A 24,096-nucleotide genomic window follows, 5' to 3' on the forward strand; every position below is an offset into this window, starting at 1 on the left:
TTTTGCATTACTTTCTACGGGAAAGCGCACCTTGGTTTTGGAACGCTTTGGTTTTGGAACGGACACTGTGACAGCTTTTACTAGTAAGATAACTTGTGGAATAGATCAGTCCATACAGCATGAGACTACAAATCTCTTGTTGGGGTGTGTGTGTGTGTGTGTGTGTGTGTGTGTGCGGAACCTCAGTTACTTAGGCATTTTTATTGAGTTCTACTGATACCAACCACGCGCTTCGATCCCGGGACAAAGGTTCGGAACGCGGCGGCGGCGGCGGCGCCAGCGCTCGAACCCGGCGGCGCGCCTGCGCGCACGTGGGCCTCCCTGGCCGGCCGCGGAGGAGGAGTGTGGAGGGGCGTGTCTGTCTCTCTCCCCCCCTCCCGTCCACCGTGCCCCGCCCCTCCCCTCGAATCCCCGCCCTCCAGAAATGGGCGGGGAATGGGCTCAGGTAAAGAGCGCGGCAGTCCGGCCAGTCGCTCGCCTGAGGCAAACGGCGGCGGCAGCAGCAGCGTTGTTGTTGTTGTTGTTCCCCCCCCCCGCGTCGTCTCTTTCTCCGTGGTGCGGCGGGTCTCCTCTGAGGCGATGTGGCGGCATTCCTCGTGGGCCTTCTTGGCGCTGCTCCTGGCCGGCGGCGGCGGCGGCGGCCCCGGCAGCCCCCGCCACGGGGCTTCTGCCCAGTCGGTGTGGACGGCGTGGCTGAACGTGTCGTGGAGGATGCCCGGCAGCAACGAGAGCTACTGGAACGTGGGCGAGAGCGGCATCTTCGGGCAGGACTCCCCCCTGCGCCGGGCGTCCGGGCTGGTGGTGGCCCCCGAAGGGCCCGGGGCGGCCAACGCCTGCAGCCCGCTCACCAACTTCAGCAGCCCGCCGCCGCCCACCCCGTGGGTCGCCCTCATCCAGCGCGGAGGCGGCTGCACCTTCGCCGAGAAGATTGCCTTGGCCGCCGCCAAGGAGGCCTCCGCCGCCGTCATCTACAACTACGCTGGGGGGTCCGGGAACGACGTCCACCCCATGACCCACCCGGGTGAGGAAAACGGGGGGGTGGGTGGGGGGCGGAGGGAGGGAGGGAGCCGGACAGTTTCCGGGATGCGCCCCTCGCTTGGGCATCTCTGAGTCCCTCTGAGTCGAGATTGAAAACCTGCCTTTTTTTTTAAAAAAAAAAAAAATGCATTGTATTGTATTGCACAGAGTTGCGGGAGAGGGAACCCCGAGGGTCATCTAGTCCAGCCCGCAAGAATAAGCCCGCTGTCCCCATAAGGGGATGGGAAGTGCCACCTTGGCGTCCATCAGCACCGCGCTCTAACTAACAGAGCTACCCGGGGAGATATAGATATGATTGTGTGTGTGTGTGTGTAGATATGCAGCTTGTTTAACGCGTTTATATAACACCTTTATATTCCGAGGGAGCGTCGGGGGAGGTGGGTGGGGGGCTGGCTCCCTGGGGGTGGGTGGCGGAGGGAGGGAGGGAGCAGGACAGTTTCCGGGACGCGCCCCTCGCTTGGGCATCGGGTCCCTCTGAGTTGAATTGAAAACCTTGGTTTTTTTTATTATTTTTAATGCATTGTATTGTATAGCACAGAATTGGTGGAGTTTGGGGAGAGGGATCCCCCGAGGGTCATCTAGTCCAGCCCACAAGAATAAGCCCGCTGCCCCCATAAGGGGATGGAAAATGCCACCTTGGCGTTCATCACCACCACACCACCACAACAGAGCTACCCTGTGGGGGGCTCCCTGGGGGTGGGGGGTGGAGGGAGGGAGGGAACCAGACAGTTTCTGGCATCTGGTCCCTCTGAGTTGAGATTGAAAACCTGGCTTTTTAAAAATTTTAATGCATTGTATTGTATAGCACAGAATTGGTGGGGTTTGGGGAGAGGGATCCCCCGAGGGTCATCTAGTCCAACCCACAAGAATAAGCCTGCTGCCAACATAAGGGGATGGAAAGTGCCACCTTGGCGTCCGTCAGCACCGCGCTCTAACCAACAGAGCTACCCTGGGAGATATAGATATGATTGTCTATGTGCGTGTAGATATGCAGCTTGTTTAACGCGTTTATATAACACCTTTATATTCCGAGGGAGCGTCGGGGGAGGTGGGTGGGGACATGGCTCTCCTCCTCCCCGTTTCATCCTTAATGGCAACCCTGGGAGGTAGGCAAAGAGATGGGAACTGGCCCAGAGTGAGCTTCAGAGGGTGTCAGAAGGGACACCGAGGGTCATCTAGCCCAACCCCTTGCAGTGCAGGAATCTTTCATATGAAGAGTCTCCTGCTCTGCTTGACTCAGAAGATATGATCCATCTTCTTTTTCTGTGTTTGAACACCCAAGTAGAAAGAAGCATTTCCTAGCTTCTCTTCTTTTTGCTTTGGTATTCTACAACCCCTTTGTGGCGTTGGCAGTTTTCAGTTGCAATAATCAGATAAGAAAATTGCTCATTTTTGCGCTTGGTGTACAAGCACTTGCCTGATGCGTGGTTGCTTTGTAAAGTGTGTCTTATTTGGGCCTTGCATATATCTGTGGGTCCTTAATGTATTGCTTCCATCTTAGGATGCATACGATTGCAGCTTCGATACTTTTCTGCTGTCGTATATGAAATTTATATCTTGCTTTTTAGCCAAGATTAGCTCTCAGGGCTGCTTTTAGTTAAAATCTGTGGAAGGTGTGATATGAGGGAAAAGGCAGAGAAGGGGGTATTGTATTCTTGTGGACCATGGCAGTTGGTGACATCGTAGTCCAAGTCGCTAGAGAAAGGTGCAGCAAGAGGGTTAAAGGGACCACTGATGTTGAAGATGGCAACCCACAAAAGTATTTCTCCAATTCAGCTGCAGAGACTTTTGTCCTTGGCTATTGAAAATTGAGGGCAGACGTACACCACACACTTGATCCACATGACTTTCCCCAAAGAATCCAGGGAACTGTAGCTTCCCCCTAATACATTCCTAGCACCCGTAAGAGGCTGCAGTTCCCAGGACTCTTTGGGCAAAGTCGTGGGTTTTAAGTGTGCAATGGGTGTGCTATCTTAAGAAGTGGATAGTTTCTAGGCTTTCTACTCCAGAGGCAGAAGTTGCTATAAAACAGCTCTAGGAGTTGCTTGACTATTAAAGATGCTAGTCCACAGGATCAGACTGTCTACTGCAAAGGCTTCTTGGCCATGGCTGTTGCTATATTACTGTTGTGAATCACTCAACTTAACTCCTTCCTCCCCCTGGTGGGGGAAGCACCACCAGGTTCTCACTGTGATCACACGCATACATAGAAGTGTCCCAGTAAGTTGCGTGGAGCACACCACCTAGCATCTAGGTTTAGACATAAATACAGTGGTACCTCAGGTTAAGTACTTAATTCGTTCCGGAGGTCCGTTCTTAACCTGAAACTGTTCTTAACCTGAAGCACCACTTTAGCTAATGGGGCCTCCTGCTGCTGCCGCGCCGCCAGAGCCCGATTTCTGTTCTTATCCTGAAGCAAAGTTCTTAACCTGAAGCACTCTTTCTGGGTTTGTGGAGTGTGTAACCTGAAGCGTATGTAACCCGAGGTACCACTGTACACTTTGCAAGTAACTAATTAAATGTTGGAAGATTCAGGGCGGACAAAAGGAAATCCTTTTAATCCTGGAACTCGCTCCCTCAAAAAGTAGTGATGGCTTCCAACTTGAATGGCTTTAAAAGAGGTGGGCCATTGTGAGAATAGGGTGATGGACTTGGTGGACTGGTGGCCTGATCTAGCAGGCTCTTCTTATGTTCTTTGGTACTTCTAGTAGGCAGAAGATCCTAAGAACAATTTGGGCAGCTCCTGAGGTTATAATCCCTGGAAAAAACCTAGAGCACACACTATCTTCAAAAGTACTAATGCTGTTCCTCCATTGTCCACACTACTTCACTTCAGCTAGCACAAAATTATCTTCTGCATAGCATATAGATCCAAAATGCAAGTATCTTAACTCTGGAGATACTCTTCCAAGTTTTGGTTCCTACTGAACTCAACTCACCATCCTGAATAAAGCAATTGTCTTGGCACTATATACAAGTTGAAAGTACTCCAAAGCAGTTGCAAAAGGGCAGCAAACAATTCCTTGCTTTATTGCTTGCAGTGAGTAAAAGCCATCTAAGAAGCTTCTGTATCATTTATTTGTTTACTCAACTTATATACTGCATCATATGTTAGTGAAATCTGCCAACAGTTTATATGACATCCTAATAATATTAACAAATACAAAAAAGATAGTAGAAATTTAAATCGTCATTTTGGAGCTGCACAGTTAAAAATTGGATAAGATATCCTCTGAAACCAGGCATGTGTAAAGTCCGTTTTGGGGGCCTAATCTGGCCTGCCAGTCGGTTTAATCCGGCCCCTGTGGCAGTTTATTTCCTGGAGTTAAATCCTAAAAAAAAAAAACCTCAACAACTTCAATCCTAAAAAAATCTCAACAACTTTGGGGTAAAATAATAAAAAAAAAGCTCAACATCTTCAATTCTTTGGTTGGCCCTCACGGCCCTTCACTTCATCAAATCTGGACCTCTTTGAAAAAAGTTTGGACACCACTGTACATTCTGATGATTGTACTGGCCACTAATGATTCTGTTTTAGTATCTTAACTGCTTGCCAGATGAAGAAAATTTAAAGCCTGAAAGGTGCTCTGCACATGTTCAAGAGCATTCAGTCCAAGGTGAGAGTTCTTGTAAGTAAAATAGGTTCACATTGGCTGTGATTGAAATTCTACACAATGTGCTTCTACCTAAAGCATAAGAGCCCTTCCAGAAAATATGTGGTAACCCTTGTTGCTCATGTGTCATATGCAATATTAATGTAGTAGTAAATCATGATTCTAGCCTGTGTTTGCATGTGAAGCGCGTGAGAGATGGTAGTAACTTGGGCATGACCCTGGTATCACCTGCACCACGTCTACAAGGCAGCTCAACCTTTAGTACTCTGTTTTAATCAAGCTGCAATGGCTTATCTCATTTGTATGTTAACATTACAAATATGGGTTACAATAATTTGCATTTATGCAGTGCATTTTAATTATATGCAGTGCTCTTCATAGATTTTCACTGACAAGCTCTGGAAGGATTTCATCACTTGTTTGAACAAGGAAAATAATTCTAATTTTCTATTTCTTTGGATTGCCTTGTATATTGGTAGGAATGATTAGGAATCACAGAAGTATGAACATTCTGACCATCCTTCCTTCTGAGTTTGCTATGCTAGTGTGCTAATGCCATGCTGTTGCCTCATGTTTTTCTGTGAATGAGTTAGTTGTCTTAGTTACATGCTTACTGTGCTGCTATTTGTTGCAGTGACGGGGATATGCATAAAAGCAATATACGAACAATTTCCACTTAAGAATTCCAGGGACACCAATAGTCTTGCGTAGTAATGTTTTCCTTTGAGAAAAGAAAGCAACACACTTGGCCTCACTTCCCTCTGTAGCATGTCCCTCACGGCTATGAAACAATACTGAAAAGATGCCTATTATCTTCTGGGAGTTATTAAACATGCACTGATTTATTTATTTATTTATTTAGTGTTTCCATGTTATCATTGTGGAGGGGCATTAAAACATATGTGCCATGGGATTATTGTACTCTAGTTAACATGAGCCTCGAATGTGGGTGGAGCTTACAAATGTGGGTAATTGATGTGGCTTTTAGTGGACTAAAAAAATATATTTTGCGTTTGTTGTTGCATGCCTTTGACGTCTCTGCATCCCCCACCCCCCGCTGCCACCTGCCGCCTGCTCCTTGCGAACTGAATAAACCAGATCCCCTAATGTAGTACAAGTGCTTCAGCTAATGAATAGCTAGTCAGAAAATCAGTTTCCCTTGATATCATTTAGAGGGCCTACATAGTACAAGAAATTGATTGGCTGTACAGATGCTAAATAAATTGATTGGCTTTGGCTGAGACAAAAAGTTACTGTAGGGCAGAACTGTTAAATTGCCTTGAAAGGAGAACATAATTGATTGTATTGTGTGTTAATTCCACGGTACTTACACTGCTTTCATCTATCCTAGACTCTGATCCATGTGTATGGGTGCAGGCCCCAACCCTATCCACTTGTGGGAGTAAGCTCCACTGAATACAACAGGGGCACTTCTGAATAAAACATACATAGAATTGATCTATAAAGCCACTGAGATTTCAGATTGAGTTCTGGAGGTTTATGGGGTTCATTTGAAGCATTTCTCCCTGAAAAGATCAGTAGTGGCAGGCAGCCTTCCTTGAAAGGGCCTCTCCAGGGCAATGCCAAATGCTTTTTTCTTATCTTATCAAATGTACTTTGACATGCAATTAAACCAAGATAAGCATCAAATATCAATCCACTGTATTTTAGAGTTGATGAGGAGGAGTGGGGACTATGGCAGAGAACTCTCCTGTGTCTCCTGAATTGAAGGGACCATAGCAAACCTTCTCCTAATGCTAAAGAGATTGAGCATGCACAGAAAAATACTGTTTCTGAAGCATGCAGGACTTGGGCTATTTAGAATGACTATGAGTGTGGTACCATCATAACAATTCTGAGGAAACATTTGCATCCTCTCCTATGAAACGATGCTGCACAGTTGAAATGGAATCTTGAACTTTGGGAAACGCCAGTGAATAGTCAATGAACTAAGGGGGGGTAGCCAGAAGGGAAGAATTGAGGCTAATGATGGAGGCATGGGGTTTTTAGGGGTTTTTGAATGCTTTATGTCATTTTTATGCAGTTTTATGTAGTTTTATAGGGGACGCAGGTGGCGCTGTGGGTTAAAGCCTCAGCGCCTAGGACTTGCCGATCGAAAGGTCGACGGTTCGAATCCCTGCGGCGGGGTGCGCTCCCGCTGCTCGGTCCCAGCGCCTGCCAACCTAGCAGTTCGAAAGCACCTCCGGGTGCAAGTAGATAAATAGGGACCGCTTACCAGCGGGAAGGTAAACGGCTCTGGCCAGAGCAGCGATGTCACGCTGGCCACGTGACCCGGAAGTGTCTCCGGACAGCGCTGGCCCCTGGCCTCTTAAGTGAGATGGGCGCACAACCCCAGAGTCTGTCAAGACTGGCCCGTACGGGCAGGGGTACCTTTACCTTTATGTAGTTTTATGTAGTTTTTCAATTTCATTGTCCTGCATGGGACAGTGACAATAAAGATATCGTATTGTATCGAAAAGTGAAGCAGCAGGGAATCTCTGAAGAAACTGCATCATTCTTAAGGTCAGGAATGGCTGTGTGCTATTATGGGGAGGAGGGGCAAAGGAGTGCTAAAAAACCTGGTCAAGGGGCAAGTGAGTAAAGGAATGGGGCCAAGGAAGCAGGAGCCTGAAAAGCAATGTTGAGAGATTGTTTGTAGTTATTGAGCTGAAGAAAAGAAGGACAAGAGCAGGGTCCCACAAACCCTGCCAGATCATAGCATTGTAGAGTTGGAGGGGCAGATGACGGTCACCCATGCAATGCAGGAATCTTAACATGGGACTTGAACCCGTGACGCTGAAATTGAGAGTCTTGTACTCTACCAAATGAACTATCTCAGACTTAAATCCCTCCTCCCTATAAATTTCAGAGAACTTTGGGACAGGTGAGGGGCTGCATGCTGGTATGGAAGAAGCAGTAAGAGAGTCGCCCTACTCCCTTTATGCAAAATTAACAACACCTAGCCCCCTTCCCCAATTGTGCAAATGAATTGTTGCTGGTGGTGGCAAAAGCAAGGAAAGGATACCCAGAGAGCCAAACCAACATTTGTGGACTCCAGACTGGAGCTTTGCATGTTTAATAGGAAGCAAGAGACCTTGGAAGTCCACTGAGCCCAGGAGCCATACATAGGCTATGAGTGTCAGGGGTAGATGGGGAAATCTGAAAGGTAGGTAAATGTGATCACATGTTTACCGAGTGTTAGCATATCCAGAACTGAACATTTTTTTTAAGACAACCATGCATACATTTGCTGAAGGAGGTAGCAGATGCATATGTATGTTTGAGGGTTTGTTTGGCCCACTTTAGTTGGAGAGCTGAAGCATGGTGAGTAGGAAATAACACTTGTGTTTTGAAAAAAAAACCTTCCAAATCGTATTGGTGTGGCTGTTCTGATTGACTGGATGTTTCAGAGGGACAGGCTTTTAAAAGAACAGCATTGGGGTGCTAGCAGTTGGGTACTCGCTATACAGTTATACCTCGGGTTGAATGCGCTTTGGGTTGAGCACGTTTGAGTTGCGCTCCACAGCAACCTGGAAGTAATGGAGCGCATTACTTATGGGTTTCGCCGCATGCGCAGACGCTCAAAATGACATCACGCGCATGTGCGGAAGCGTCGAAACGTGACACGCATAGACGCGCACACACAGGTTACATTTGCTTCTAGATGCGAACAGGGCTCCGGAACAGATCCCATTCGCATCTAGAGGTACCGCTGTAAATTAAATACTGGAGTTCTATAATTTTAATTTCCCTATGGAGTGAAGTTTCCCTATGACGTCATTCGCAGAAGCGGCGAAAAGTGATGCACGCGCGCAGATGTGCCATCACTAGTTACGTTTGCTTCTGGATGCGAACGGGGCTCCAGAACGGATCCCGTTCGTATCCAGAGGTACCACTGTATTATAAACAAAACTACCGTATTTTTTGCTCTATAGGACACACTTTTTCCCCTCCAAAAATTAAGGGGAAATGTGTGTGCGTCCTATAGAGCAAATGCAGGCTGCGCCGCTAAGCCCAACGCCAGAACAGGGAGACGGAGCGCTGCGGAACACTCCGTCTCGCTCTTCTAGCTTGGGGTTAGCTGCGCAAAGCCTCTGCAGGGCAGCGGGGTGCCTCCACCCTGCTGCCCTGCAGAGGCTACAAAAGCTGTCCCGGAAGCCTCAAGCCTTTGGAGTGCAGCGGGCCATGTCAGTCCCTTCTCCCTCCTGGTCGAAAAGCCCGCAGGAGCCATGCGCTCCTTAAAGGGTGCGTGGCTCCTGTGGGCTTTTGTGGGCGATGGGGGAATTCCCCTACCTCCTGCAAAAGGAGGGAAAAGTTCTGGGAGGAGTGCACAGGCTGCACGCAGCCTGTCCGCTGCTCCCAGAGATGGGGGGGGGGGTCATATTTTTTCCCTTGATTTCCCCCTCTGAAAACTAGGTGCGCCCTATGGTCAGGTGCGCCCTATGGATCGAAAAATACGGTAGGTTCCAGATGGAGAGGTAACATGCAGACTCCTTGTTAATGGTGTTGCATACTGCTGCCCAGGAGGTGTTGCATACTGCTACTCCTCCCATGTCAGGAGAGGAGTTGCTTGTGCTGCAAAACTCAGCAGGTAACTTCTAGTGCCTCTCAATTTATAAACCACATTGAGCAAACAAAATCAACCATAAGACGAAAATGAAATTAAGGAGAAATGTGTTTCATTTGCCTAGGTCACAATGTGAACCTTTGAATTCTGCACACTTTTCAGCAAGCTTATGTGCCAGTGTTGCTGGTGCCTGGTGGGCAACTGTGTTTTCATTGCACGTCAGATGTCTAATGACTGTGGGAAAATTACACAGGATCCTATTTGCATTGGGGGTGGAGGAAGAGGCTAGCACTGGCTGAGCCAGCTGTTGGTGGCTCAAAGATCAGGAGGCTAGTGTATGGATAGCCTAAAGGCATTCTCATGTGGGGGCGGAACTTGTTTCTCAGCTAATGTACATAGTCATGCTGTGTCAACAGAAACTTGACGATCGGGTCCCCCTTTAAGGTGGCAGCTACGCTATAAACCTCTTTTGAGTCTGGGATTTGTGTTAAGCAGGTTGTTGTCAAAGCACAAGGCAGCGTTTATAGAGTTTATAAAATCCTATGCGACTCTCAAGAGCAACTGTTTGCAGCACTTGCTACTGGGCTAAATGGTGAATAAATGGATATTCTTAGAAGGTAAGGTAGAAACCAAAGCAGCTGCTTTCCTTTAGGAATACAAAAAATCATTTTTGTCCAAGTTCCATTAACTTTCATTTTTCAGGGTCAGGGAAGGAAACTAACTAGCTTCTTGTTGCTTTGGGGAGCAATGGGTGAATTTGTCAAGGTAAGATGCGGAAGAGGGAACGCGGCATTTCCTTAGTAGCCTGGTAGGATAGGCTTTTCTCTTCCCCTACCCTGATGGGCCATGTATGATGGCTGGAGCTGCTCACTTGTCAGTCACCTGACATTATAATGACACCGGACTACCTTTCTGCATCACTTTGAACTGGACTTCTGAGGATCAAGCTCCCCTCAAAGTGATATATTGCCCTATGATTTGCAAACACTATTGATCAGCTGCAAACACTGTTTTAACCAACCCTGCAGTTACCTTCCCTACATCTGATGTCGTACATGATGTCTGATATAGATCAGGTGGGTGTGGTCTGGTCAAAATGGTCTCATGGGCCAAATGGGGAGGACTGGTGGGCCTAATTAGGTTCCCCGCCCCTCACTTAAACAGTTGGATAATACAGTGGTACCTCGGGTTACAGGCACTTCAGGTTAGACTCTGCTAAGCCAGAAATAGTACCTCAGGTTAAGAACTTTGCTTCAGGATGAGAACAGAAATCGCACGGCGGCTGCAACAGGAGGCGCCATTAGCTAAAGTGGTACGTCAGGTTAAGAACAGTTTCAGGTTAAGAACGGACCTCCAGAATGGATTAAGGTCTTAACCCGAGGTACCACTGTATTTATTATGGTTTTGATATCAAGAGGTGTTGACATTTGAAGCAACAATCTATTCACAGAATAGACTATCAGTTCACAGTTAGAAAATCACCATCTTGTAAATTGAAGTACAGTAGTCCCTCACCTTACACAGCAGTTTTGTTCTAAGGCAGTGTTCAAAATTAGTCAGGTGCATTTTGCACCTGGCTTTGGACCACTTTTGACCAGGTGAAAATGCCTGAGTGCCAGGATGGTGCCTCACACCTCCGTTATCGGGAGGTGCATGCCTGGTGATCATTGGATCTGGACTGTTTTCACACACTAGTACCCCATTCTGTAGAATTCTATCAGTTATAGTTTATCTGCACAATTGGAATGAATTTCTGGAACCAAAATGCTTTTTCTGTGCAGCAGGAACAGTCACTTTTAAGAAAAGGAGGTTGGAAAAAGTCAGTATATATGTGGACTGTCGCTGGATCAAGTGACTTTTCATTAAGTTTTCAAAGTTCTTAATCTAGCTCAGGGTTGTCATATGAACTAGTCAGATGTTTAACTGATAATCAATCATAGTCAATTCATCATTTGATAAATAAGACTTTGGAGCCAAAACGGCAACTAGACATTCCGTTTTGGCAACTGTAACCCTTGGTTTAAGGAGCCATTTGGCGCCTAGATTATATATCTGAGTTTCTAACACTGTTCTAAGGGTTCCATATATACATGAAAATGACATATATTCAAACCCTTGGAGCCACCCCATAGCTAGGGAGTGGGTGGGGGGAGGGAGACATAGCATCCCTGAGCCTTCCAGAGCTAAAGAGCTAAACCCAAGTGAACCCAGAAGAAAAAGAACTTTTAAGTTCTCTGCCTTGTTTGTGATTTGAGTTGCGCAATTTCAACCATGTATGGGTGAAATTGTGCCAGTAAATTGAGGGGTTTATAATACATAGATTTGTTTATAATGGAGCATCAGCAGCCTGCTGTAATTTAGCATTTCCCTTTTTCCTTCTTCCAAACCCTTCTTTATATGCCAGAGAGAGCTTTGCTATAATGGCTTTTTGGAGCAAGCGGAAACAGCATGAATCTCTCTCACTGTTTCTTCCTGCTTCAAAGCCCAGGTCAATATCTCTAGAGTTCTGGGAGATCGCTTGTGTCATGCTCAGCAGGGGCCCTCATCTCAAGCAAGTTGGTAAGTGGATATAGCTACACGCAGCACCCATTTCAGAAGGAATGTTGCTCATTTCAGGCCAAATGAAGTCATAATAATGTGAACCTTTGTCTTAGGATAGTAACTTGGCTTGCTAACCTACTTACAATAGTTAGATTATTACTACAGTTTGTTTTGAGCAGAGTGTCTGGAAGCAGCATAACTTGTCCAGCCTGATACTTAAAATCTCTAACAAAAAAAAAAAATGCTATTAAATGTTGGCTGATAATGATAATAATACTTTTTTTTTCAGGGCAAGATGCCCAGGGTTTAGCAAATTCAGAATAAATATTTGCTTTGTGAACTTGTAAGGGCAGAATCTTATCACCTGCTTACTGAGGGAAGATGGTACCTTTCTACGGCAGGTCTCCAAGTATATAACTATGATAATTGCCCTTCTTGTGTAATCTGTATTGACCTTCAGAAGCAAGCTGTTGTATTGGTAAGGATTAAAAACAGTCCCACAGAACAAAGTGTGTTTTTTTCTAAGGCACTTTCCCCATTAGCTATATTGCGTTCCTCAAATATGGATTATTGTACAAGACTTGAGCATTTTGATTATAATGAGCAGTAAATGATTACTCATTTTAACCCCGGAAGTGATGCCATATTGGTGTGAGAGAGAACAAATTGGTTGGTTTGCAAAAAGCTGTGTGCAAATTTCCCACATTGCTCTAAAACTTTGCTTGAGAGCAGTTTCTTTCTAGACTTGGATTGGGGAAAGAAGGGGATGGGGTCATGCATGCAGGCCACAGGTAGTCCACTCATATTCCCGACATTGCATCTACTTTGCAATGAAGTATAATTGGTTTTAAAACTGTTTTTGAAGTTATTCAAATCTTTATTGCGGTCCAAAGACCCACAAAACAATTTCAAAACTAGATACAGTTAAAACGACCAGACAGACAGATGGAAGAAACCAAGGCAGTCACTTTGCTTTATCTAGGGCATAATGATCTTTGTTTCTTATAACCTCAGAAAGAAACTTCGCCACGGCCAGTGTAATACCATTTGACCTGTCTTCCAAAAGATATTTAATATGGGAGGCTTCGGATTTTCCGGGCAAATTTGCCAATAAGAGTTTGATCAGTTGATCCCTTGCTTGCTCATATTGCCCACAATGCAGTAGGATATGCTTCAAGTTGTATTTTGAAATTGTTGTAACCCATCCTGGGATCTTAGGGTGAAGAGCGGTAATAAATTAAGATGAGAAGGGGGATAATAGTGGTGGCACAGTTGAAATGGGTATAACCAAAATTACTTTGAGCTACAAAATTATGAGGTGAACATTCCCCCCCCCCCCATCATGCCTAATTGCTCTCTGTTCTTGTCTTCTCTTCAAAGAAAGCCTGTCTACCTTTAAGAGTTGAGTATTTCCGGAAACTTATAGCTTGGTTTTTAGCAATTAATTAAATAAACGGTTGTGAGGACTCATTGTAGTGGTGAGGCAGGAAATATTTTTCCAGAGACCCTGGAAAGCTGCTATGAAAGTGGACACTATGGGCATGAAGACTAACCTGGAATAAGTCTGCTTCCTATGTTCCTTCCATACTGAAATACAGCACAGAATATGCATTTTCAGTGTACCAGAAAATTTTCCTTGTGAGTTCAGGATAAACCAAATTCACTATCAAAGGATGCTCTGAAAGCCCAGTTGACTTTCAAGTGTTTTAACTTTCCTTTGCATGAGTATCCACAAAGCAGATGGCTGACTACAGCTGGAGACTGGGATAAATGGATTTTTAGCTTGCCCATATGTGATAATTCTGGGACGCGGGTGGCGCTGTGGGTAAAACCTCAGTGCCTAGGACCTGCCAATCGTATGGTTGGTGGTTCGAATCCCCGCGGCGGGGTGAGCTCCCGTCTTCGGTCCCAGCTCCTGCCCACCTAGCAGTTCGAAAGCACAATTAAGTGCAAGTAGATAAATAGGTACCGCTTTATAGTGGGAAGGTAAACGGTGTTTCCGTGTGCTGCTCTGGTGCCGGCTCACCAGAGCAGCTTTGTCACGCTGGCCACGTGACCCGGAAGTGTCTCCGGACAGCGCTGGCCCCCGGCCTCTTACAACCCTGCTGAGTTTTGCAGCACAACCCTAGAGTCGGACACGACTGGCCCGTACGGGCAGGGGTACCTTTACCGTTAATATGTGATAATTCTAATGTTCAACTTTGTTACAGAACTTATGAGTGTCCAGACTAACAGTTTAGATATTCCTCTGTGATAATCTGATTTCAATACTAGAGCTAAGAAACCAGGATTTTAATTTGAGTGGTGCTATTATCCTGACAGCAGACATCTATGCTATGTAACTATTCCTGTTATCTTTTTATGTATACTGGGGCTCACCAAGATTAGGCTAAAAATCCAAATAAACCAATACAATTATGTTCTGTATTTGACATTAAATTATTTATAGATATATTTCTAAACCACTGTTCACCCCAAGCAAGGGCCCCATTAAAGCAAGATTTATTTCTGATAAACTTCCGGGATTGGCCCTTTACTCTAATTCACTTAATTTTGAATTAGGAGGCAAAAGTTTACCTTTAAAATCAGAAAACCAAAATAGTTGTTTCAGCTTAGCAATGATGTGGTAAACATCAGTTACAGTACTTGATTAAAATTGCTATTGCTCAGCAGAGCTCTAGAAATTAATCTTCCTTCTTCTTTCTGGCAGGCACTGGGTTGTTGTTTTTTAAAAGCAGCTGCCTTGTACTCTAGAATTAAAATCTAGGGTTCCATAATGGGGCAGCAGCACTGGCCAGCAGGAAATGTAGAAGATCCAAGCTAGATAATTCACGTATGCAATTTAGCTACGGTAACTGAAATCACCTTGCTATTCACAATAACAGGGTAAGACCTTGTAACATAAGACCTTGTAGCATATGGGCCTCCGGAAGGAAGATTCACTGAAATTAAAATGAAAGGTTTGGTTGAAGCAGCAAGGTTATCTCTCCTCCATCATCTCCGTTTGGCATTAGGGAACTAAGCCAGGATTAAAAACCAACACTTTAGCTAGAATTTTACTAACTAAACAACATATAATGTTACTGTAAAAGGTTAGGAAGGCATATTAAGTTTGCTAAGGCTGCCGGTGCTGCTTATTTCAATGTAAAAGGCCAGCACTCAGATAGGTTTCAAGGAATAAGACACATACTTCTCTTGCGCTTCTTTCGCGCTGGAGCCGATGCATCCTGCTCATCTTCATCCGACCTATAAAAACCAAGAGTAGAGTTGCCATTGGGGGATTATAGGGCTGCTTGGCCATTTTGCCAGTAATCACCATTTTGTCACTTAGGTCTTATGATCAGGGCCAAAGCAGACATGACACCACCTCCTTTTTCTTAACTTCAAAGCAGCCGTGATAGCATGTTTGTGCTACTACATTGATAGGGCAACTGGCATTAGGCGTAAAAGATAAAGGTACCGCTGACCGTTAGGTCTAGTCGCAGACGACCCTGGGGTTGCGGCTCTCATCTCGCTCTATAGGCTGAGGGAGCCGGCATTTGTCCGCAGACAGCTTCTGGGTCATGTGGCCAGCATGACTAAGCTGCTTCTGGCAAACTGGAGCAGCGCATGGAAACACCGTTTGTTTACTTAATGGTTAAATGAACCATTTTTATAATTTGGTTTTGGCCAGATATCTGTTGAACAACTTCACACTGCTGCTGGGGGTTTGCATGTCTGAATGCTCCTTGGTTTAAAAAACACCCCAAAAACCTTCAATTAGAAAGCTAACATTTTGGAGCAGGCTCATTTGCATGACATCGGGCTTTATATGTGCAGTAGTGTGCCATCTGCCATCTGAAGTAGCAAAGCCTAAAGTTTACCTCTGCAGTACTCAGCAGAGACTGGCTACTCTACGTTTTTCAAATATGTACAGTAGCTGCAATAAAAAATGATGAGGTTTGATTCTCCTCTAACTTCTTGAGAGAATTTACCAGAGAGGTTAGGTTAGATTATTCTGTGGTATGTGATATGGGGTGGGTGATTGGTTTTGAGTGATGGATGACAAATGTTTGCTAAGGCTATGAAAAAACTGTTCAATGGCTTAATTACTAGGAATATTTAGGTTTAATGATCAGCTGTTTAATCTAGTTTCAACAATGTCTAAGAAGAGGCAATGAGTGCTGTTAGAATAGCGACATGTGAAGTCAGAGCTGCTGGTAGTTGTTCAATAAATATGTGATGGTGATGGGAGCCAACTATATCGTTGTGCATATGGAACAACCTTTCAGTTTTTACTTCAAGGTGGTTAAAGCTGAGGTTTTCAACCTTTTTGAGTCCACGGCCCCCTTGACCAACTACATTCTTTCTGCGGCACCTCTGTGGGGCTCAAGAGCCCAGGTATGTCACCCCTTGCTTGCAGAACTGGCAGCCTCACTCTCCCTTGTAGAGTTCCCCCAGCCTCCTCTCCCCTCTCCTTGGGAGTCCTCCGGGCAGCCGCCGCTGCTGCCCCAATCTCTGAGCTTCCTGCCCCCCCCCCCCCACTCCAAAGAGAGGTGCCTACTCACACTGCCCCACAAGGGCCTGGGACTTGTCTGTCCATTCCCAACAGCAAGGACTGGCTGGCTGGGTTCCCTCACCTGCTTGCTTGCTCCCCTTGGCCAGCCTGGGGAGTTTGTAGTCAGGGCTGCTGCCACATCCACACAAACCTTTGGGAGGCAGAGATGCGAGAGGGCATCAGAGGAGGGAGAGAAGGAAGGAAAGAGGGACAGAGGCCAGTGTTGCCCATGGCACCCCTGATCATTATTCAAGCTACCCCAGTGTGCCAGGAAACACTGGTTGAAAATCACGGGGTTAAAGGAATAATTTGTGGTTCAGCTGGATAGTTTTAAGACACTTTCATAGCAATGCAGACTCATTGAATCCAAAGTGAGTTGTGCAAGGTATCACTTTTAGTCCCAAGCTCTTCTTAGGTATACTGAATGCAATAAAGTCGTACCTTGGTTGCTGAATGCCTTGGAACTCACACATTTCAGCTCCTGAACAATCAAAAACCTGCAGCCAATCAGAAGCCGCTCATTGGTTTGCAAACTTTTTGGAAGTCAAACGGACTTCCGGAATGGATTCCATTCGACTTCCAACGTATGACTGTATTTACATCAGATAATAACGATACCATTTAAGCTGGAAGTACAATGCAGTGCTACGAAAATTAGTATTTACTTGGAAGTTTAGGAGGTTATAAGTGTGAAACGCACATTTTGTAGTGGTAGCATGGCCCCTTCTAAAAATTAAGTGAATACACCTAGGTAAGGCATCATATATATATATTACCGTATTTTTCCTTCTATAACACGCAGATTTTTTCTCCTAAAAAGGAAGGGGAAATGTCTGTGCGTGTTATTGAGCGAGTGTGTGGTCCCTGGAGCCAAATAGTGCAAGCGGAGGCAAAAAAAAGCAGGCAAAAATCAAATTGCGCGTCTCCTAGAAGGGAAATCTGAAAAGAGGAAGCGGCTGCTTTCCTGCATTCTGCCTCAGGGTCTTACTGCCCACCCACCTCTGTTTCCTTGCTGTGTTTGCTCAAACGGAACAAAGAGCAGGGAAAGCCCCTCCCCTCCAGGCAAGCAGAGGGGAAAGCTGAAAACATGCAGGAGGGAGAGAGAGAGAGAGCGCGCGAGCTGGCTGGCTTGGGTGGGTAGGTGAGGGAAAACTTTTGCCTTCCTTTCCTCCCTATACCCCTCTCCTGCATTCTTAGCCAGCTGCTTCTCTGCACACCCCTCTCCTGCTCCTTGTCCCTTCTGTGTTTTTCCTTCCCTCCCCACTTAAAATGTGGTTAAAAAGCATGGATCCACATGGATCCTCAGGATCTTTGCATTGGGTCAGCCCAAATTCACCATCAGAGCACATAGCATGTCCATGGCTACAGCCTGCCCCCCAAAAATCACGCATCCACTGTTGCCTGGGGCTGCAATGGTGCAAAAACGTCATTAGAAAGCATGGATCCACAGGCATTCTCCATTGGGTCACCCCAAATTCACCATCAGATCACATGTCTGTGGCCACAGCATGAAGCACAAAAATGATACATCCACTGTTTCATTCAGAATGTTTTTCCCCTTGTTTTCCTCCTCTAAAAACGATGTGCGTGTTATGGTCAGGTGCGTGTTATAGAGCGAAAAATACGGTATATTTTATTTTACTTAAAAAAAATCTATACAGTGCCAATTTCATCCAAGGATAACAGGGCATTTTACAAAGGTGTCTTTGCATGATTCCTCTCAACATTGTTTTAAGAACTGTGCTGGTGTAGCTGCTTACTTGCCACAACACAGTACAGAGCTTGTGTCAGGGGGGCAAAGGTTCAAAAGGAGGAAAGTCTCAAGGAAGACTCTTGAACTTCTTGGTGTTGGCTCTTGAATCTATGGGCTGAAAGATATGGAGATGAGTCTAGGAGCTTGCCTTGAAATTTTACTGAATTTCTTGGTTGAGCAAGTGTTGATTGGCAGTCTTGTATGCCCCCCTGGACTAAAGCATGGGTAGGCAAACTAAGGCCCATGGGCCAGATCAGGCCCAATTACCTTCTGGATCCAGCCCGCAGACGGTCCGGGAATCGCTGTGTGGATCGCCAGTGCATGCGTTCTTTCCCTCTCCCTCACATGGTGACGGCGGCACCTCCTCCCTCCATCCTCCTGGCTTCTCCCTGTCCTGAGGGGGCTTGGCTTTGTTGGTGCCAGCAGCAGCAAGTGCTTGAGCGGCCGCCATTTTAAGCAGCCCCTCTCTGGAGCCCTTTTGCGCTCTGCTCATCGTCCCTCCACCGCCGCCAGCCCCTGATGCTCGCAAGACACAGGTAAGCAGCCATCGGAGCTTGTGGTGCTCTTGCATCATTTTCCCCTCCCGAAAATATAGTCTGTCCCCCCAAAGGTCTGAGGGACAGTGGACTGGCCCCCTGCTGAAAAGGTTTGCTGACCCCTGCCCTAGAGCGCTGAAGTGCCTGGATGGGAAAGGGTGCTTATCCTGACTCTTTCTGTGTACCTCTCCCCTGCTGCCAATTTCAAACATATTTGCTGCAAAAAGAAGGGGCTTGCAAGGGGGAATGGTTGCTCTTCTGCTGCAAATTATTTCCTCCCTACTGCTTTACAGCTGTTCAGTGAGAAAATGAGTTTCTGGAATTGCTTCCCGGATACATTCTGCTGTGAAGTGTTCAGGAACCCTAAGTGGCAAGTTTCCCCCCAAAGAACTTCCTATCAGAGTAGACTTGATGCCTCCAGGCTTGTTCACCTTGTGCAAATTGTTAACTGAATAATAGGTGACTGTCTAAGTACAACTTGGAGCACCTTATTTTTTGCTCTACAAGACGCACCAGACCATAAGACGCACCTAGTTTTTGGAGGAGGAAAACAAGAAAAAAATATTCTGAATCCCAGAAGCCAGGACAGCAAGCGGGATCGCAGTTCCACGATCCTGCTTCCTGTCCTGGCTTCTGGGATAGCCGTGCGCAGCCTCTCTCGGGCAGTGGCATGAATTCTTCCCCTGCCTGGGAGAGTCTGCGCGCGGCTAAGGCTTCGCCAAGAGCCGCACTCCCTTTAAAGAGCCGCGTGGAGCGTGTGTGCGGCTCTTGGGGGCTTTCCCCCGAGGACGGAGAAGGGCTGCTCTTTAAAGGGAGCGCTGAGCAGAGCCTCCTGCCTGCATTCACTCCATAAGACGCCCACACATTTCCTCCTACTTTTTAGGAGGGGAAAGGTGCGTCATAAAGCGAAAAATACGGTAGGTCCATTGCTTTCAATGCATCTGCTCAAAGTATGACTACTATTGGGCATCATCCAATATAGCGTACTTAGCATTGGAACTGGAAATAAGGGTGAGTCTAGATTTTGTGCCCCTTCTTGAGCTATCTTTCGTGTATTATCTTCTAATGTATGAAGTGCTCTAAAATATTCACTGTCAGTAAAGCCTGGGCATATCCACCCTTCAGATGTCAGCCAAACATTATTAGACTTCTCCCAAAGCTACAGTTCTAGGAATTACAGAAAGTTATCTGATACCTTAAGTGATTGGGATTTGATTAAGTTCAGTAAACAAAATTAACCCTCCCCAACCTATTTTACATTTATTCTGGGTTTTCCCCCCAATAGCCAACCCCCACCCCAAAAAAACTTGCTATAAGGTTTTAAGATAAAAATCAAGCCAGGCAGACTTTATTGCTTATAAGCAAAGGCCACCATTCTTGATGCGGTTTAAATGTTACGTTTAAACAAATGCAAAGTTTTACTGGGTTAGTAAGTATTTTGAAACACAGCAACTCAACTTTCAGTAACTTATGTCTTACATTGTTAAAATTAGAGAGGGGGAAAATGCTGAATTTTAATATATTAAACTTAGCTTTCCCCAGGAAATATGCATTTATATTATCTAGTAAATTATACCTTGCTTGCAGACTTCCATGTGGAAAGAAAAGGTTAAAGCTTGCATATTTGACTGGTATTCACTCTGTTACTAGTTTTTTATGAAACAATGCATTTTTATAAATCATATTTTTCCTTAGAAAAATGCAGCAGCAGATGTTAGTGGTTTAATATATGCTAACACTACAAAACTGGATTTGAAAGAACAATTCAAAAAAGCCTTTTTTTCTTTAATAAGAAACAACTCTTTTCCTTAATAAGAAACTGATCAGAGGCGATGTTGCAGACAATGCTGCTTGCCGAAGAGATTGGGGCAGACTTTTATGTCAGAATTAAATGTTCGTAGCCATGGCAATGCTTAAGGGAAGCATGCCTGACAAAGATGAATATATAATCTCACAAAATAGATGGTGGTAGTCAAAGCAGGAAAAAGTAATACTTGAGAACAGTAACACCTTGTTTGAAAGTACTATTGGCAGCTTCCTGGCTGCTTGCTTTGCACTTGAGTGTTAAAGGCCTTAAAACATAAAACTGTTCTAGAGCAATGTTTCCAAAAGTGTACAGTAATTCTTCTTTCTCCTTTTAAAAGAGAGTCCGTGGCTAGAAATGCACCTATGAGTTCATATTGCCAGCTTGAGGGTACTGGAGCCACCTAATGATATATTGGCATGAGTTTACTGTGGCATGTGCACACACACAATATGTTGACTATTGGGCCTCATTTGGGCTCTGGGTCATTTGTAAATGCATTGGTTTGTAATTTGATCTGATCCTGGAAGGTAATGGGAAACCTGAGTCAGCCAAGTGGTTTCTGTGCACTTGTGGGATTGAACAAACTACTTTGCTGGTGTATTGTTTAGATCATCCATTGCTGAAAATTGCCAGTAGCTGCACTCTGTCCCCTAGCACATGACGGTGCATCTTTGATTAATATAAAATCTTTATAGAACAATTCATCTAGATTTCTCCACGCAGAAGGAAGTGAGAAAGCCAAGCCTTTATAATTTTATATTCTGTTTCTCAGGATGTTATGCTATAGAATTACAACAATGCATTCTAAACAGTGCAGTTGTAATTACAATGAGCAAAATAACTGAAACTGCTCAACAGCAACCATAAATTCCATTCCAGTTGTATTTTTTATTTTGTACCTTGTTGATTTTGTGCACTGAGTTGATTTTGCAGAAAGCTAGGTACAGATTCATCATCATGAATCATGATAACATTAAAAGGACTTTCCTCCTTAGGAAGGAAGGAAAGATATAAATGTAATTACTAAGTAAAATGCCTAAGATAAAAAAACTAAAATAAAAAACTCATTTCCTAGTGCCTGAAAGATAGCAGTGCAGGTGCCAGGCAAACCTCCCACAGGAGGATGCCCTAAAGGTAGGAGTTTGAGGCTGTTCTGCCTTTTATGAGATGGACAGTTGCCAGGGAGGCTCACTTTTGCTATTGAGTCATGATTTATTGTATACCCCAATTAGTTAGGATTTGACCCGGTGCACATCTGCTGGAGAGATAACGTGCTCTGCAAGATGGCAAGTTATGGCTAGTGCTGTGGGAAGGTAGCGATAATGTAGCAGGCTTTCCTGATTCCTCCTCCACACTGATTATTACAGGTACAAGACTACATGGCCCTGCTTTGCTGCCTCTGCCCTTTGTTCTATATCTGGGCTGAATACAAAAGCGGATGCTGTTGTACATAATTACAGGTGCAGTCTCACATACGCTTGGATAGATTGCTTTGTTTTTATCCAGGTAGGCTGTATGCCTGCCAGTCTGGCCACATTTTCTCATTGACAGTTGGAGAATGAGATTCAAGGTTATATATTTCTTGTTGGTAGAAGTGTTCAAGCATCAGTGGTGGCAATACTTGTGCATTCTTATAGTCCAATATTTAATTGATATTCCTAGGGTTGTTTTTGTTTTGTGGTTGAACAGGTGTTCGGGAATATCCAGCAGTCTCAAAGTTCTGTATCAAACATACCATTTAATATTTCATTTGAATGTTCTTTTGCATGAGTAGAACGCTGATTGCAGATAGATTGATAGATTAATTGATTTATTTAATATCCTGCCTTTCTCCTGAACCAGGACTTGCTAACAAATAAAAATAGAAGACACAGATAAAATGGAAAAGCCCAAACCTAAAAGAATTAAAACAATATAAAAACAGAGCCGTAAAAAATACATAGAATTGTGGAATTATACAGTCGGAAGGGACTTGGAGGATCATTTAGTCCAACCCTCTGAAATGCAGGAATCCTTTGCCCCATAGTAAGGACCAAATCTTCAACCCTCAGATTGCTCTATTGACTGAGCTAAGCTATCCCAGCAATAAAAACATCACAGCACCATCCCTCCCTTTCTTTAGGAACAGTCAGTTCCTAAAGACTTGTTGGAATAACAAGGTCTTCACCTGCTGGCAGAAAGAAAACCTGAGGGAAGAAGTCTAGCTTCTCTAGGGAGGGAGTTCCAGAGTATGGGAGCAGCCACCAAAAAGGCCCTCTCCTGCATCCCCACTGAGTGTGCCTGTGAGGCGGGTGGGATTGAGAGAAGGGCCTCTCCCAAAGATGTCAGAGCCCAGGCAAGTTTGTGTGGGAGATAATGTCCTTTCACATAGCCTTAACTTGGTTGCAGCGCATCAGCAGCCCCTCCCAGCCACTCTTTGCTGCCATAATTGCAGTTCTCACTAGAGCTTGGAGGCAGGTTGAGGCTTGGACTTTGTGCATGAAGGAACTGGTACTCCAGTTTGAAACAAGAAAATGTTGATAGGTAGACAATGCAGGGCAGCTCAACTCAACTGGTGGTGGTAATCAACAGAGGGAAGAGAGCCTGCTGTCCCTCTCAATCTGAGACAATAGTGTTTATTTCATTTACAAAATGTATATACAGTAGTACCTCGGGTTAAGTACTTAATTCGTTCTGGAGGTCCGTACTTAACCAGAAACTGTTCTTAACCTGAAGCACCACTTTAGCTAATGGGGCCTCCCGCTGCCGCCGCGCCGCCGGAGCACGATTTCTGTTCTCATCCTGAAGCAAAGTTCTTAACCCGAGGTAATATTTCTGGGTTAGTGGAGTCTGTAACCTGAAGCGTATGTAACCCGAGGTACCACTATATTGCTTTCTTATAGCCATAAGAAAAGCTCTTACGTTTACAGATAAATTATCAGTGAAAAATGGTTAGAAATTGATATTTTAAAACAGTCAAAAGATTTTTAAAGTCAACCAGTAGTTAAAAAGAGAGAAAATACATGTAGGTGCTTCTACATGTCTGGATAGACTTGCCTGAACAAAAATGTTTTAAGCAGGCACCTTTGCTGTATTCTGAATTATACTTAATACTCCTGAAATAATACTTTTAAAGGGCCTGACATTTTTAGGATGGAAGAAAGAAAAAAGCACAGAAAGTTTGTCCCAAACATTGAACTTGTCTGGTCTTTTATCATGCTACTATGTTAATAATAAATTTTATTTATATCCTGCCCTCCCCAGCCGAAGCCGGGCTCAGGGCAGCTAACAACAATAAAATAGTACAACATTCTAAAAACATTTCATTATAAAAATTAATTAAAATCAAATTGATGGCAACCATTAAGCTAAAGTTCTGTGGAGATTGCCAAAGGAGGGAGTCAGGCTGCGCCCTGACCAAAGGCCTGGTGGAACAGCTCTGTCTTGCAGACCCTGCAGAAAGATGTCAAGTCCCGCAGGGCCCTAGTCTCTTGTGACAGAGCGTTCTTCCTGGGAGAAGCGATGTGCAGCCCCTCATGATAGCTGTTTGTTCTTTGGCTGATAGTGGTAGAGTAAGCTTCTGTTGCGCTCTGTATCTCAGTGCAAGCAACATTTGGGAGCCAAGTATTCTTGTGGGCAAAGACAGGGAAAGCCAGTACCAGTCAACTGCTGCTGCTTTTGGGTGAGGCCCGGCAGGTCTCCCCCTTGCAATAACATTTATTAC

At 45.0% G+C, this 24,096-nt stretch overlaps 1 protein-coding gene across 1 annotated transcript in view; it reads left to right on the top strand.

Moving 5' to 3' along the window:
- The first annotated feature begins 418 nt into the window (after positions 1 to 418).
- Positions 419 to 24,096, top strand: part of RNF128 (ring finger protein 128) — a 39,652-nt gene continuing 15,974 nt past the window's right edge. Inside the window, exon 1 of the mRNA XM_079962846.1 lies at positions 419 to 1,021. Within this exon, the coding sequence (XP_079818972.1) occupies positions 436 to 1,021 (586 nt within the window). The 5' untranslated portion in view covers positions 419 to 435. The remainder of the gene's footprint in view (positions 1,022 to 24,096) is intronic.

Source organism: Podarcis cretensis, assembly GCF_951804945.1.
Source record: "Podarcis cretensis genome assembly, chromosome: Z".
Lineage (NCBI taxonomy): Eukaryota > Metazoa > Chordata > Lepidosauria > Squamata > Lacertidae > Podarcis > Podarcis cretensis.